This window comes from Mastigoproctus giganteus, chromosome 1, assembly GCF_048544385.1.
Source record: "Mastigoproctus giganteus isolate SK-2022 chromosome 1, ASM4854438v1, whole genome shotgun sequence".
Taxonomy (NCBI): Eukaryota; Metazoa; Arthropoda; class Arachnida; order Uropygi; family Thelyphonidae; genus Mastigoproctus; species Mastigoproctus giganteus.
Genome location: NC_143575.1, coordinates 53069751 through 53084029, shown reverse-complemented (window position 1 = coordinate 53084029; position 14279 = coordinate 53069751). Strand labels below are relative to the sequence as shown.

At 35.3% G+C, this 14279-nt stretch overlaps 1 protein-coding gene across 4 annotated transcripts in view; it reads right to left on the bottom strand.

The window, feature by feature from the left end:
* The window catches only part of hiw (MYC binding protein highwire), a 1043263-nt gene that overhangs the window by 173124 nt on the left and 855860 nt on the right, over positions 1-14279 (bottom strand). For all 4 annotated transcript variants that reach the window (XM_090372846.1, XM_090372865.1, XM_090372875.1 and 1 more), the window contains 2 exons: positions 13544-13768; positions 1867-1932 (listed from right to left, as the gene is read on the bottom strand). In XM_090372846.1, coding sequence (XP_090228972.1) covers positions 1867-1932; positions 13544-13768 — 291 coding nt within the window. The remainder of the gene's footprint in view (positions 1-1866; positions 1933-13543; positions 13769-14279) is intronic.

Here is a 14279-nt window from a genome sequence, read left to right as displayed (position 1 = left end):
TGGATGGCTCACACGGCATGGTAATTTTGTTGCGCAACTACTGGTCAACTTAGAAGTGGAGCAGACTTAGGAAAAATATATGATTGTCTAATTAAAATAAAGCACTGCATTAGATGTCAAGAGGAATTGGCACAATGTTATTTCTGCCCAATGTTCTCAAGATCAAAAGGGAACTGGCTTACTATTCCCAAACCTGGCCATGGATATTAGCCCCTCTGGAGAGAATACAGTAACAACTAAGAGAAAAGTCAAGAGTCCCTGGAGAATGGTATTTTCTTTTTAAGAATTAGGCTTCCTCATCCAAAGATAGAAATGCAATCCATACAAAACACCATGACTGCTGTGGCATCTGTTCTTGAAAATCTGATGGAATGTAATTCTTGTGCCAAACTATACCCATCTTCACACAATAGTACAGTGAAACTTCCCTTAATGGACATCTCAAGCTTGGGTCCTGGCCAGAAGTATTAGAAATTATATATTAAGTGACCTCTTCAAAACAGACACTACCCAGTATAGTTGCTGACACTTGAATAAGTGTCCTTTTGTATTTTCAACCTCCCTGGATTAGAGACACTTTAAAGGGTAATTAACACGTTTTTACAAGTCAACAGGATTTGCAATGAAGGCAAGTGATGGTCAAGATCATTATAGTAATACTTATTGGACTTGTGATAGCTATAGATTATAATATATCGATGGCACGCACAGTATGTCATCATGTTCACTACTGCTGGTAAGAAATGTTTACAAACTTATTTGGTCCATCTGATGACACTTAGTGAGGCAGATGCTGTTTCCAGAACTTAAAAAAAAAAAAAAAAAAAAAAAAAAAAGACTGCTATAGCAAATCTACAGTGTCTTACTTTTTTTTTAATAGTTCTTTTACAGTCTTTGTGATACTGTACATAAAAAACATGTGTGGGAATGCAGCTGTAATACATTTCTTTCAAAAACTTTAAAAAAAAAATAAATAAATAAAAAATAACCCTCTGCAAACTCTTTAGATCATTAGCCCATGGGGATTTTCTGCATCCACAAACATGCTTTGATAAAAACACTATGTAATTCTTGACATTAATTTCATAACTGCTTTAGTGACTTTCAGCTCTTTGAATGAGAGATGATGGTAATTTTCCTGTGTTGAACAGACCACTTTCACTTAGCAGTGAGAACTGGCAGTTGTTCAAGTGCTGCACACAAAGGTTTTATTGAGTATGTTTGTGTATAGAGGTTCTCCCTTTGGAATACTGCTTGAAATTTTCCTATGTATTACACAACTACATATTAAGAGGGTAATAGGTTGTATCTAATTACATTGAAAGAATTCTATAAGAGAAAAAAATAATGAATATGGATTAAAATTTAAGTAATCTAATTATACATAATGAAAATGAAATTACCAAAATGAGATGTTCTAAACAAAGCAATTTATATTAATTTTTACTAAAAGTTTGTGTTTTCTAATGGTTGTGTAATTTATAAAAAAAGTTGTGTTATTTAGTGAAAGTTAATTAACTGAAACATAAATATGTACAATGATAATCAATAAAAAATTCTGAGTAAGCAACCAATTACAGTGAATTTCATTTTTCAAAATTATTGAAATTGGCTACACTGACCTCTGCAAAGTGGACACCGCTGTATGATAGACAGTTTTTTCTGACCCACTGGTATCCACTTTAGAGAGGCTCATCATACTTTGCAAAATGTGACAACTGTTTCTGCACAACAGTTGTCACATTTTGAACATTTGCATGGTTCTCTCTCTCTAAACAAAGACTCATTTTTGCAAATTATTTTCTAAACCACTGTAAATAAATCTTAGCAAATAGTACAAAGTGAAAATATGGACGGATAATTTACCTGCTTAAGTTTCTTTAATTCTTCAGTATTTGGTCCCGATCGAAATGCTATGCTGGAAACTTTATTCTATATAAAAAAAATATGGTTAATAAGTAAAATTCAAGCAAGTATATTCACTCTCTCTCTCTCTCTCTCTCTCTCTCAGCATTTTCCCATTCATTCAATTTTTTCCAATTCAGTTTTTTATATATGCAGTGTGATCCAAATCTTGGGCCAATTGTGCCTATCAACAATACCTATGGCTGTTATGAGAATGGTCAGAAATGGTCATATTAATAATATAATAATATAATTGTATTTTTATTATTTAAAAAACAGAAAAAATTCTGAGAGATTTACTTCCATTACCTATGATACGGCAGAGTGTCAAAGGTTCTTTTAGATTTGGGAGAAAACTGAACAAGTAGTATCAGACATTATTGTACAAGGCACATTCAATAAGTACAGCAGACCCTCGATTTACTGGATCAGATTAACCGGGACACTTCAAGACTCCAAATTAAAAAAAAAAAAAAAAAAAATCAACCAGAAATCATAAAATTCAAGTAATAACTAGAATAGGTATAAACAGATATTTTGCAAGTTGTAAATAAGCGACAAGAAGTTTCTTTGTTTGTTATTTGGTTTTTAGGAGCATTAGCAACTAAGGCTATATTGCTCCGGGCATATGCTGTGGTCATTCCCTGACCTTTCCGCATCCTCCGTATTTGGTGGGCACGGGCTCGAATCCCGGTCTAATCAAGATGCGTGCACTATGCACTGCTGCTCCTGCCCACTTGGCTATGGAGGCACCGCAACAAGAAGTGGCGTTATAAGTTGTCATTGGGTGATTAATGTGCCTATTATCTTGCAACCCCCATTGTCTTCACACCCGCCGCTCAAAAAATGAGACCAAATGTTTAGTTTGCTTTAGTGCGTTGCGTCGATTGTTGTGTTCCGCTGCACCGCAAAAAGACAAATTTTGTTTTGTTATTTATGTCAGGGATGTTGAAATTTTTTTTTATAGTAAATATATATATATATATATATTTTTTTTTTTGTTTAGAAATTGCGAAAATGATGGGTAAATGCAAAAGAATTGTGCTTTCAGTTAAACAAAGACTTGAAATTATTCAAAAGTTTTAAAACGGTGCATCCGTTAAATCTCTAATGAACCATTATAATGTTGGTGACCAAACCATATGCAACATTGTAAAAAATAAAGGGAAGCTATTAGATTTAAAATCGACATCGCAAAAAATAAAGGGAAGCATCGTATTGGACACACGAGTAGTACGTGGTAAGTTTTTTTATCTATCGCCATATTTTATGTAGGCTGCTGAAAATTTTTCGATACAGTAAGTCCCCGACTTATGCGACTACGGATTTACATAAATTTGTTTTCACTCAATTTTTTTAAATTTTATTTTTAGGATTGTAAAATTAAAAAAAAAATAATAATAATAAAAAAAAATAATAAATAAAAATAATAATAATAAGCAATCAATAACGACGATCACAGCACGCACAAATGAGATCAAAGTAACAAGCAAAAAAATAGGGAAAAAGAGAAGATTCTTACAATTATGTTTTTTTTTTTTTTTAATATGATTGAAGATTTCAGTGAAGGGGACACACACACTTCACCATAATAACGTAAAAACCCACAGAATTCCAGCTATTGGTATTATCACAAATGCAATAAGATCGAGTTTACTACCCGTTTATAATAGATTGCACTAACAGAAACGCCCAATAAAACAGAAAGAGCAAATTTTTTTTATTGTTTTTTGTTGACCTCCAGAAATATGCTTTAGTAAAATGTGAGCTCGTGCGGGATGATAATAGTGAGTTTTTGCCTTAACCCTGTGAAGTTCTTTACAGAAAATTTCATTTTGACTATTATCACGGTGTCGACTAAGAGAAATGGTGACAGCGGTACTAGTACATCTACTAACAAAAGGAAAGCGATTGATTTGAATCAGAAAATTAAACTAAAAAGAATGTATGAAAATGGTCAAATATTAACAAGTATCACGCTGAATTCAGATCTGTCAATAATAATAATACACATGTAGTAGAAATATGTTACTAGTCATTCCCGAGTTACATAAAACTCGGCGAAGTAAGAAGTCCTGGAACGTATCTCTTACATATATCGGGGGACTTCTGTATTTTTGGATTAACCAGGATATGATTTTTACCATCTATCCCAGAAATTCGAGAGTATACTGTATATGCTTTACTGTAAGTAATTATGCGAGTGTGTGGTAAAAAAATTTACACTGCAGAGGATCATTTCCCAAAAGAACAAGGTGAGTAAGCTAAGTATGACATATTTATTCAAGCACTGGCTAGGACTCCTTTCTGCTGTTTGCTTGTACAGAAGCTGGAGGCCCACTTATTTTGTGTTTGAGTTTATCACAAAAGTGTCCATTGTTCCTTAGATGTTCTTTGTATACTGAATCTGTAATCAACAAATAATACCCATTAATGTGACAAAGCTGTGCTGGATGGATGTTTGGTGGCATAATCTGCATATTCATTTCCTGATATTTCAGTGTGGCCTAGGACTCAAAAAAGATAACTATTTTCTGGTGTTGTGAATATATATTAGCTTGTTCTTAAGTGCTTTAATAAGGTAGTATGCGTACGTGAGAAGGTATTTTGTAAAGCTAATAGTGCACTCTTGAGTCTGTATATTTTATACTTTTTTGTATGGATAGATGGAGGATATATTCTAGAGCAAGCTTGATGGCATAATAATTCAGCAGTAATAACAGCTACATTCAGTGGAAAGTGATAAAGAAACAGTTGTATAAGGATGACTGCTGCACCCACTCCATTGCAGACTTTGGCCAATCAGTATTAATTTCTTTGTGTGTGGGCAATACAAAGCTGTACATTGATATGTGCTAGGAACATTTTCCTCTATATAGGAAAAGAGTGTTACAGGAAAGTGTAAGAGAGGACCATAAGGAATCTGAATTGATTGGATTTTGGAGGATTTATTCAAGGTGTATATTCCAGGTTTCTGTTAGTGCCTTCAATCTAATACCAACAGGCTGAGTAACCCTGGATTTATTGGTATAGTAAACTATGGATCATTAAATACTTGTCAGAAAGAGCAAGTGTAAATTTTAGCTGCACAGTACAGTAGTAACACGTTTTGTTTGATATTGAGTGAAGGTTTGTGGTTTTTTTTTTTTTTTTTGATTTGGTAGTTGTTGGCGCATCGGCTTCTGTGGCCATATTGCACCTCCCAAGGTTTTTGCAGTACTTTGATCCAAGCCCGAGGCGGGAATCGAACCCGCGACCTTTGGGTTGCCGGGCAGGTACTTTACCCACTCGGCTAGCCCGGTCGGCCAAGGTTTGTGGACCTCAACATAAAAACTGGAGACATTCTGTAAGTGCCTATAGCAATCTTGAGGGCAAGACATTCTAGCACGTTCTCTCCAGCAAAATCATACACAGGGCCACTGCAGTCCAGGCAAGATGTGATTAGAGCTGTATACAAGTGAAGTAGGGTATAGAAATCTACACTCCAGGTTGCTATAGAAAAAACCCAGAGTATGTTAGGTTAGGTAGGTGTTTTTTTTTTTTTTTTTTTTTTTTTTTTTAATTAGACAGTTGGATTCCCCTGGTCCATGCCAGTTCTGAGTTGGCTGTTAGTTGCTGGCTGAAACAGACATGCCAGGCGAGCCACGCAGCAAGGTATTCCAAGAGAAGGCCCCGATGCTGGTTGGTTTTTTTTTTGCAAATAGTCTGTAGATGTTTAATCTGTTCTAAGAAGTTTAACTTACTATCAAAAATTAGACCAAGGAGATGAATGCAGTATTAATGACAGAGAAAGAATGATATGCTTAATTGTAGTGCGGGTTTAGAATACATCTTGCATTTGTTACATAAGTGCATGGCAGTAGATTCCTGGTATTATAGTTGGTATCATCCATGGCTCGATATTATTTATTGGGATTTGGAGTCATCACTTGATGAAGCTCATATTCTGTGCATGACAAGAGACAGTAAGATCATCAGCACAGAGGTATGAGTCCAGAGTGTTCAGAATATTTTTATTTGTATCATTTATTCTTAGAGCAAATATGGCAAGAACAAAGCCTTATGGGACCCCTTCTTGTATACAGATTTGAGAGAGAACTTGCTGATAGCAAACTTAGAACATATGCTTAAGGAAATTTTTGATGAAATATGGTAAGCAACCTCTCAGGTCAAGGGACTGGAGATCTCTCAAAATGCCACATAGCATAGAAGACTTTCAAGATAAGATGTGAATTTCATTTTGGATAAATGCTTTCCTAATGTTTGATTCAGCTTTTGTCAGCTGATTATCAATGATCAGATTTTGGGACTCTGAATACAAAGTCAGCCAATGCTGACTTGGTATTTTGAGTAAGCATTTCAATAAGCTTTCCCATGATTTGATTATCTTTTTTAAGCACATGCAAGAGTACTATGACAGGCCATTTGCAAGTGTCCAAATTTCTGGTGCTTAAAGAACTTTATAAGATTTGGTATGTATAGGTTTACTGGGGAATGAAGATATCCAGCTGTAATGGAGTTATGAGATGTTGGTGAGTTGAAAGTAAGGACAAAGTTTCTAGTAGGGCCTAGATATCCATTCCTATGTATGAATATTAATTTTGCAGCTGTCACTCCTTGTGACTAGATCAGAAAAGATTTCTTCTTTGGCCATGTCAAGAACATTCCATTTGGAGATCACACCATGATCACCAAGGTCACACCACCACCATAAATGGAATTCCCCTATAGAGATTTATTCAAGAAGGTATGTCCTGAATGCATATCACTTTAACTGATTTAGGGAAGCCTTCCAAACCCTTTCCTCCCTGCATAAAAAAGGCCAAAATTTTCCCTATGGGCTTTTTGCTAGTGGAATGGATTACTGTGAAGCATGGTGTAGACCCTAATATTTCCTTCATTCTTATCCTTTTTGATGTAGTGGCATTATCACAGTCAATGCCGTTATTTTCTGGTAGGAACTGTGTCAGGGGTCCCAGAAGAAAGATTTATATTACTGGCATTCGTGATAGTGTTTTCTGGATTCAGTGTCCGGGCTCCCCATCATCCACCACAGAGCTGAAAAGGATGCCCACTATCTGGCAAACAATAAATGTGCTTGGGAGTGGAAAGCCAGGACTACCCAAGCACCACAATCACACATCCACCAGCATGGAGCCAAGATGGGAGTAGTAGTAGTGGCACATGATGCAAGAAAGCAAGTGTAGGAGCTTATGCAGCATCAGCCAAAAAAAAAAAAAAAAAAAAAAAAAAATCACACCATTCCCTCCAAATGCCTGTCCAGTTCCTCCTTAAATTTATTTAACCTATCAACTTCCACAACGACAGATGGAAGTTTGTTCCAGCAATTAACCACCCGCTGGCTAAAGGCAAATTTCCGCACATCTATTCTACATCTGTCCTTTCTTAATTTGAACTTATGTCCCCGTAGGTTGGTAATCTGAACAAGTGGAAGGATCCCATCAGAATTCAGCGTGCTCAACCCATTCAAGGCCTTATAGACCTCAATCAGATCACTGCGCAGGTGCCTAGTCTCCAGCCACTGCAATTTGCAGAACTTAAGCCTCTCTTGGTAAGAGAATCCCTTCATTCCCCTCACCAATCGTGTTGCTCCTCTCTGTACATGCTCAAGCAAATCTACATCCTTCCTAAAATGAGGCCTCCAGACCTGTACGCAGTACTCAAGGTGTGGCCTGACCATTGCCTTATACAGAGGGACAATCACCTCCTTTTCCCTGCTAGCAAAATTCCTATATATCATTGACAAAACCCCATGACCCGCCCTAGCAGCCTGTCTGCACTGCTCAGTAAACTTCATATCTGACTGCACAATTGTTGTTGTTATTTGGTTTTTAGGAGCATTAGCAACTAAGGCCATATTGCTCCGGGATATGCGGTGGTCATTCCCTGACCTTTCCGCATCCTCCGTATTTGGTGGTGACGGGCTCGAACCACGGTCTAATCAAGAAGCGTGTGCTACGCACTGCTGCTCCTTCCCACCTGGCTACGGAGGCGCAGACTGCACAATTACTCCCAGGTCTTTTTCATTTTCTACCACCTTAAGTGTAGTACCACACAGTTGGTACGTTTCTCTGGGGTTACTTCTACCCATATGCAGTACTTTGCATTTGTCAAGGTTGAACTTCAGTTGCCACTTCTTAGCCCATCTGCCCAAATTATCTAGATCCTGTTGCAGTAGCACACTGCCATTACTGTCATTACCAACCCTGCCAACCTTTGTGTCATCTGCAAACTTCGACATTAAGCCTGATATACCTTCATCAATATCATTGATAAATACACAAAACAACAGTGGACCCAACACTGAACCCTGTGGGACTCCACTAATAACATTAGTCCACGAAGAGCAGCACCCATTGATTACCACCCTCTGTCTTCTCCCACTTAACCATCCTTTTATCCATTGTAGCAACTTACCCTTAATACCATTCTGCTCCAATTTGTACAGTAGTCTTCCATGCGCAACAGTGTCAAAAGCTTTCCTGAAATCCAAGTATATGATATCAAAATTATTTTTTGCATCCAGTTCCTTTGTGATCACATCATAATAACCAATCAAATTTGTCAGACAAGACTTTCCCTTAACAAACCCATGCTGTGTTTGAATTATTGCTGCAGTCTTGTCTAGATGATCCTGCAATGCATCTTTAACCAGCGACTCCATTATTTTACCCGGAACAGAAGTTAAACTAACTGGTCTGTAATTACTCGTGTCACCCTTCGATCCACCTTTGTGAATTGGGGACACATTTGAACCTCCCCTGAGTCCAAGGATGCTCTCATAATTATGGCTAAGGGTTTGCTTAGTTGCTTTGCCGCCAAAATGGGAGATTCAGGATCTCCCATTTTGGCTCCTGCTAGATCTCCCATCTTGTCAAAACAGGAGCCAGAGTGATGTGTTGAGGATGGGCCTTTCAACCACAGAATCTCCCCTTTATGAATTTTCAAAGGTTACAGCAGCCAAACACACTGGATTCCTATGATGTTAGACTAGAATCTAGGCTGTGGACATTGTATCTCAATGATACTACTCTTTAGGACCAGCAACAGCACTAGGAGGAAGGGCAGCATGAAGGCTGGGCATTACTCTTAGCATGGGTGCTCCTCGGATCCACAGTTTAGACACTGAGTCTCCTTGGCAGACTATTTGAGAGTGCCCAAATTTCTGGCCCTTATAACATTTTAAAGGTGTTCAGAATAGATGGATGCATGTGACAGTTCAAATATCATGCTTTTACTGATGAAGGAAGGTTTTTTGTATAAGTCAGTATTATGTGAGATGGAATAAATTCATTATCATTCTTCAATAGAATTCTTTTTGCCTGTGGGTTTTTGTTCTTTAAGTTTGTTGTTTTGTTTTTAGGAGCATTAGCAACTAAGGCCATATTGCTCCAGGATATGCAGTGGTCATTTCCTGACCTTTCTGCATCCTCTGTATTTGGTGGTGACGGGGCCGAACCCCGGTCTAATCAAGAAGCGTGTGCTACGCACTGCTGCTCCTTCCCACCTGGCTACAGAGGCGCCTATGTTCTTTAAGTGATGAATAATGAGTGTATGTGTTAAATGCCAAAGCAACGTAGTTGCTTTGGCATTTAACACATACACACATACACTCATAATGCTCCTAAAAACCAAACAAACAAACAAACCAATAAACAAAGCTTTGCCAATGGGGAAGACTAATGTTACTTATTCTCGGCGGTTACTACCACCCAGGGGTGGTAGTATCTGCCAAGAATCCATTGGCGAAGTGTTGATTCAAGAATCCATTTTCAAAACATTGCTTATTCAAAGTAGTTCAATATCAGGGCAACTCATTGCAAAGGCATTCACAATGTGAGATATAAGAGAAATGATGCCATTTCATCTATTTCGGTGGTTTACTACGAACTAAAATGATGCTAAGCACTAACTTGTTTGATTAGTGAATTTTCTGTAGTCTGAGGCTTTCAGTGTTAAAACCTTTTTAGGAAAAACATTTTGATATAATGGAAGTGACATATTGCAATTGTTTTCATTGATATCCATAATTGGATATGTAGACCACATCAAGCATTAATTCCGATGGTTGTGAAGAGTTCTGAATTACTTAGTGGATTGTTGCTCTGTCTTATTGTAATTGTGACCTTTTAAGGTACGTTGAAACTCGAAAGGAGCTCATTCTTCCAACTTGGTAATGAGTTTACCAACAGCAGAATTTTAAGCGATTATAAATCTTCAGTTTAAAAATGTTTCCCATAGGCAGAGTAAAATATTTATAAATTCTAAAACAGTACTTAAAAATCATCGTTAACTTATATGTGCGTATCTTTTCATTTTTATTTGTGTAGTTAATATTTCATACCATTAGATCACTTTCCCTTCTAAGAAGTTTTCCCACATAAGAAGTTCTAAACCTCAATTCCCTTGGAAAACTTCTTATCTGGGTTAAACATGATATAAAACTGTCCTGGACAGTTTTATATCATGTTTTAAACACACAGGAAATCTCCCGAGAATATATACAGTAGGACAGTTTTATATCATGTTTTAAACACACAGGAAGTCTCCCGAGAATATATACAGTAGGACAGTTTTATATCATGTTTTAAACACACATGAAGTCTCCCGAGAATATATACAGTAGAACCCAGATTTGAATTTTCTGGACGAATCCACCATCGTCGTTTTCTCTTTCTACTTGCAATCAACACACTAAATAAATACGCAATACATCCAACTTGAACAACATCCATCTTGCAAGTGAGAACAGAAAAAGTGAGTTCACTGGTGGTAGGTATCCAATGAAATGTTAGAAGCGCCTTGTTTAGTTTCAAATGATCTGATGTTATGAGCGCTACGGGTTGTTTGCTGTTTTGGAGGTGTTCAAGACGCCAGTTTACGTGTGCACTTGAAGCGCTCGTCTAGTACATGCCTAAAAGTAAAGAGGTTGGTGTCAGATAAATAGGCATGCTAATTTTCAGGGAAAATCTCTTCCGATTATTACATATAATTTTTAGAGTATAATCTGAAAATGAAGGTAATATACAATTTTGTTCATGTTGTGTCTTATATTGCTTTGATTTTAAAGAAATGATGGCTTAGTAGGTGACTATTTTCCTAAAATAATGCTGCTCTGCAACCAAAACCATGTCTAAATATATTTTAAAAAACATTTACTTGAAGTTTTCAATAAAGAGAGAAATGAAAGGATCAGTGAAAGACAAAGTAGCGTGTAGTTGGGTGGCTGACCATGAATATTTTAGTTGCATATTACAATTGAAGCAGTAAAATGAAAAAGCAGTGTTTCAAATAGATATTCCTTTTGTGAAGTTGTGAACAACATAACAATTGCCTCAGTTTAAGTGTAAATAATGACAAAAAAAAAAAGTTAGACATTCCCTACACTAGCAATAAGTGTCACTGAATACATGAAAGCAATGGTTTCAAAAATTCAAAGTGGCAAATATACACCATGCCTAATCTGTTACTGATATTTGTCACTTAATGAAACACTGATGTAAACAGTATGGAAAATATTTAGCCATATGTAGCAGCGTAGTTACATCTGGAGTCAATTTTTAACAGTTGTACTTGGTTCATATGGCCAGCTTCCCTGAAAGTTTAAAAATATAACTATATCAAAATGTGGCCTGGCATAAAGAAGTTTAAGAGATTCAATGGAATCGAAGCGTAAAACAAAATGACCTCTAAGAATGTTTTTATTATGATGTAAAATATACTTGTTACTGCATGACAAGCATGGAGAGCAGTGTTACTTGTTATAAGTTTTATTTCTAACAAAATGTTTTTATTTTTTTTTTAATGTAGTTGTTATTTTGTTCTTATTTAAATCTGATTTCATCCATTTTGCTCAAAAAATTTAGAAGCCCAATAAATATTTTGCTACTAACTCAAAAAAAAAAAAAAAAAAAAAAATCAATGTCTTACTTATAAGCTAGTAAAATGGGGAATGTATAGAAGTTATGCATGTTATGAATTTTTTTTTTATATTTTTATTTTTTATTTGAAAACTTAATCAGTACTCAAAAAAAGTGTTTCACTTCAAAATTCACCAAATTTCTGTGAAATTTGGCAATATGTCATATATATGTTTTGTAATAACATTACCCTACTGCATCAACCCTCTCCAGCAAGCTGTTTTAGATGATGTCACTTGCTATACCTGATTGCATCACCCCAGCGGCAGAATAAATACAGTGCATATACCACGAGCCCAATATTCTGTGCTATTGCAATGGCTCAATTTTCACAATTAACACCATGTAGGAAAAGTGTTGCTGCTGCATTGAATGCAGAAGGACCAATGTTTCCCATAGGCAGAGTAAAATATTTATAAATTCTAAAATAGTACTTAAAAATTATCGTTTACTTATATATACGTGTCTTTTCAACTACACATGAAATAGCTAAAAGGATTCACTGTAATCAGTCAACAGTGGCACATTTATTATGAAAATTATCAGATACTGGCAGTCTAAACAGAAAGAAAGGAAGTGGATGTCCATGAATATCTTTTGTAGCACAGGACAGATTTCTGGCCCATCAATCAATGGGCTAGAAATCTGTCCTGTTAAAATCAATCAATTAAAATCAATTGTGATTTTAATTATTTATTCTCATAAGCAGTTTTCCGATTTTAATTATTTATTCTGAGAATGTCTTCTCACACTCATGGTCTTGCTGAGTTGGTTTGATGTGTTTCGGGGTCGGATGGGGGCTCTCAATTCTGTTGCATGTCATATCGGTCATTTCGCTATGAGTGAAAGAATTCATTTAATTATTTTATCCATTTATTTTATTTTATTTGTTATATTTGGAGAGCAGTCACTGGAAGCATTCTATGCAAAAGATTGAGGTAATCTCTTACTCTTTTAAACCCATAAGGTATGTATAAAAGTAATTTTTTTTGCAATTAATAGTTCCATATGTGTATTGTTATTACTTATTTATGTTCCTTCAGCTATTTCTAAAAGATTACCTGTCAGTATGAACAACCTAAAAAATGAGATGATGCAATTTTTTGAGCACTACTGTAACTATACATATATACTATTATAATTTAGATTGTGTCCGTATTATGCTTCTAAAGGATGATATGTGAGAACCAGCCTGCATAGATAATTAATTTATATTTCTTTAAAGGCTCTACAATGACTATGAAAATGATAATTCAGAATTACTATGCTTGTAGTTTTATTACACAGTATTTTAAAAAAATGAATTAAATTATTCATATAAAATTACAATATAACATTTTAAAATTGGGATGTTTCATACATCCCAAGTGATCACCCATGATATAGAAATTTAGTGATATCATACTAGAGTTTATTCATACTGCTTCTGTAAGAAATATGCATACTGAAAAAAAAAAAAAAAAAAAAAAAAAATCCTAAATCTAAATCCTAAATTCTCATGTCATACTAAATTTTAGATTCTCATTTCGATATCTGGTCATGTTGAATATCACATTTTAACATAAACATATTTTATTTTATGAATTAAATGAATTACTCAACTACAAACTTATAATTATAAATTTATTCTGGGAAAAGGGTAACCCGCAAATATTAAAATCCTTCACATGTACATACATAAACAGGCCAATAATTACCCCTAAATCCCTGCAGTTATCGATATGAACATATGCCATTCTTGGTCTAATTTTAGCACCACATGTCAAGGTTAGCACTTTAATCTTGTTCCTGTCTTCATCTCCACTTTCCCAGAAAGTCTCTGTGCTATTATCAGTAAGACTATTAACCATTGCCTGGCGACTAGATGCTTTGATATCTACCAGAGGTGTCACATCCTTGAGGGCTTCCACATTTGCAGTTACCTATGGTATTTAAAATAGTTTTAAAACTTTTTTGTATTAAATAAATAACTGTTAACAAAGGGCTACAACAGAATTATAATAACTAGATTTAAAACAGAACTACAACAAACAGTTTAACATATATCAAACAGATAGATGTTTATGGTTAAAATCTCTGCAACAAAGAGCTGATATTTAATCTCTATTAAGAATTAACATATGAGTAACACTGATTAAATCATGAGTTATTATCAAGTGAAATGTACTGAATACAAAGAGTTACATTTACAATAAGCTAAAAACTCCCAATTAAGTATCATTATTTTTTAAATGAACCTTTGCATTCATGTCAAAAACTTTTTTTTTTTTTTTTTTAAATAGTATGCACATTGTTGAAAATCTTCTCATAGTCCTCTGATTTATAAATTATTTAAAAGTTTTTCACACTCCTGGATGTCAACTAAGTTTCCACTTCATTCTGAGGTATAGAATATTGTGGCAGCTCCATAATTTGATCCATCTAATCCTTCAA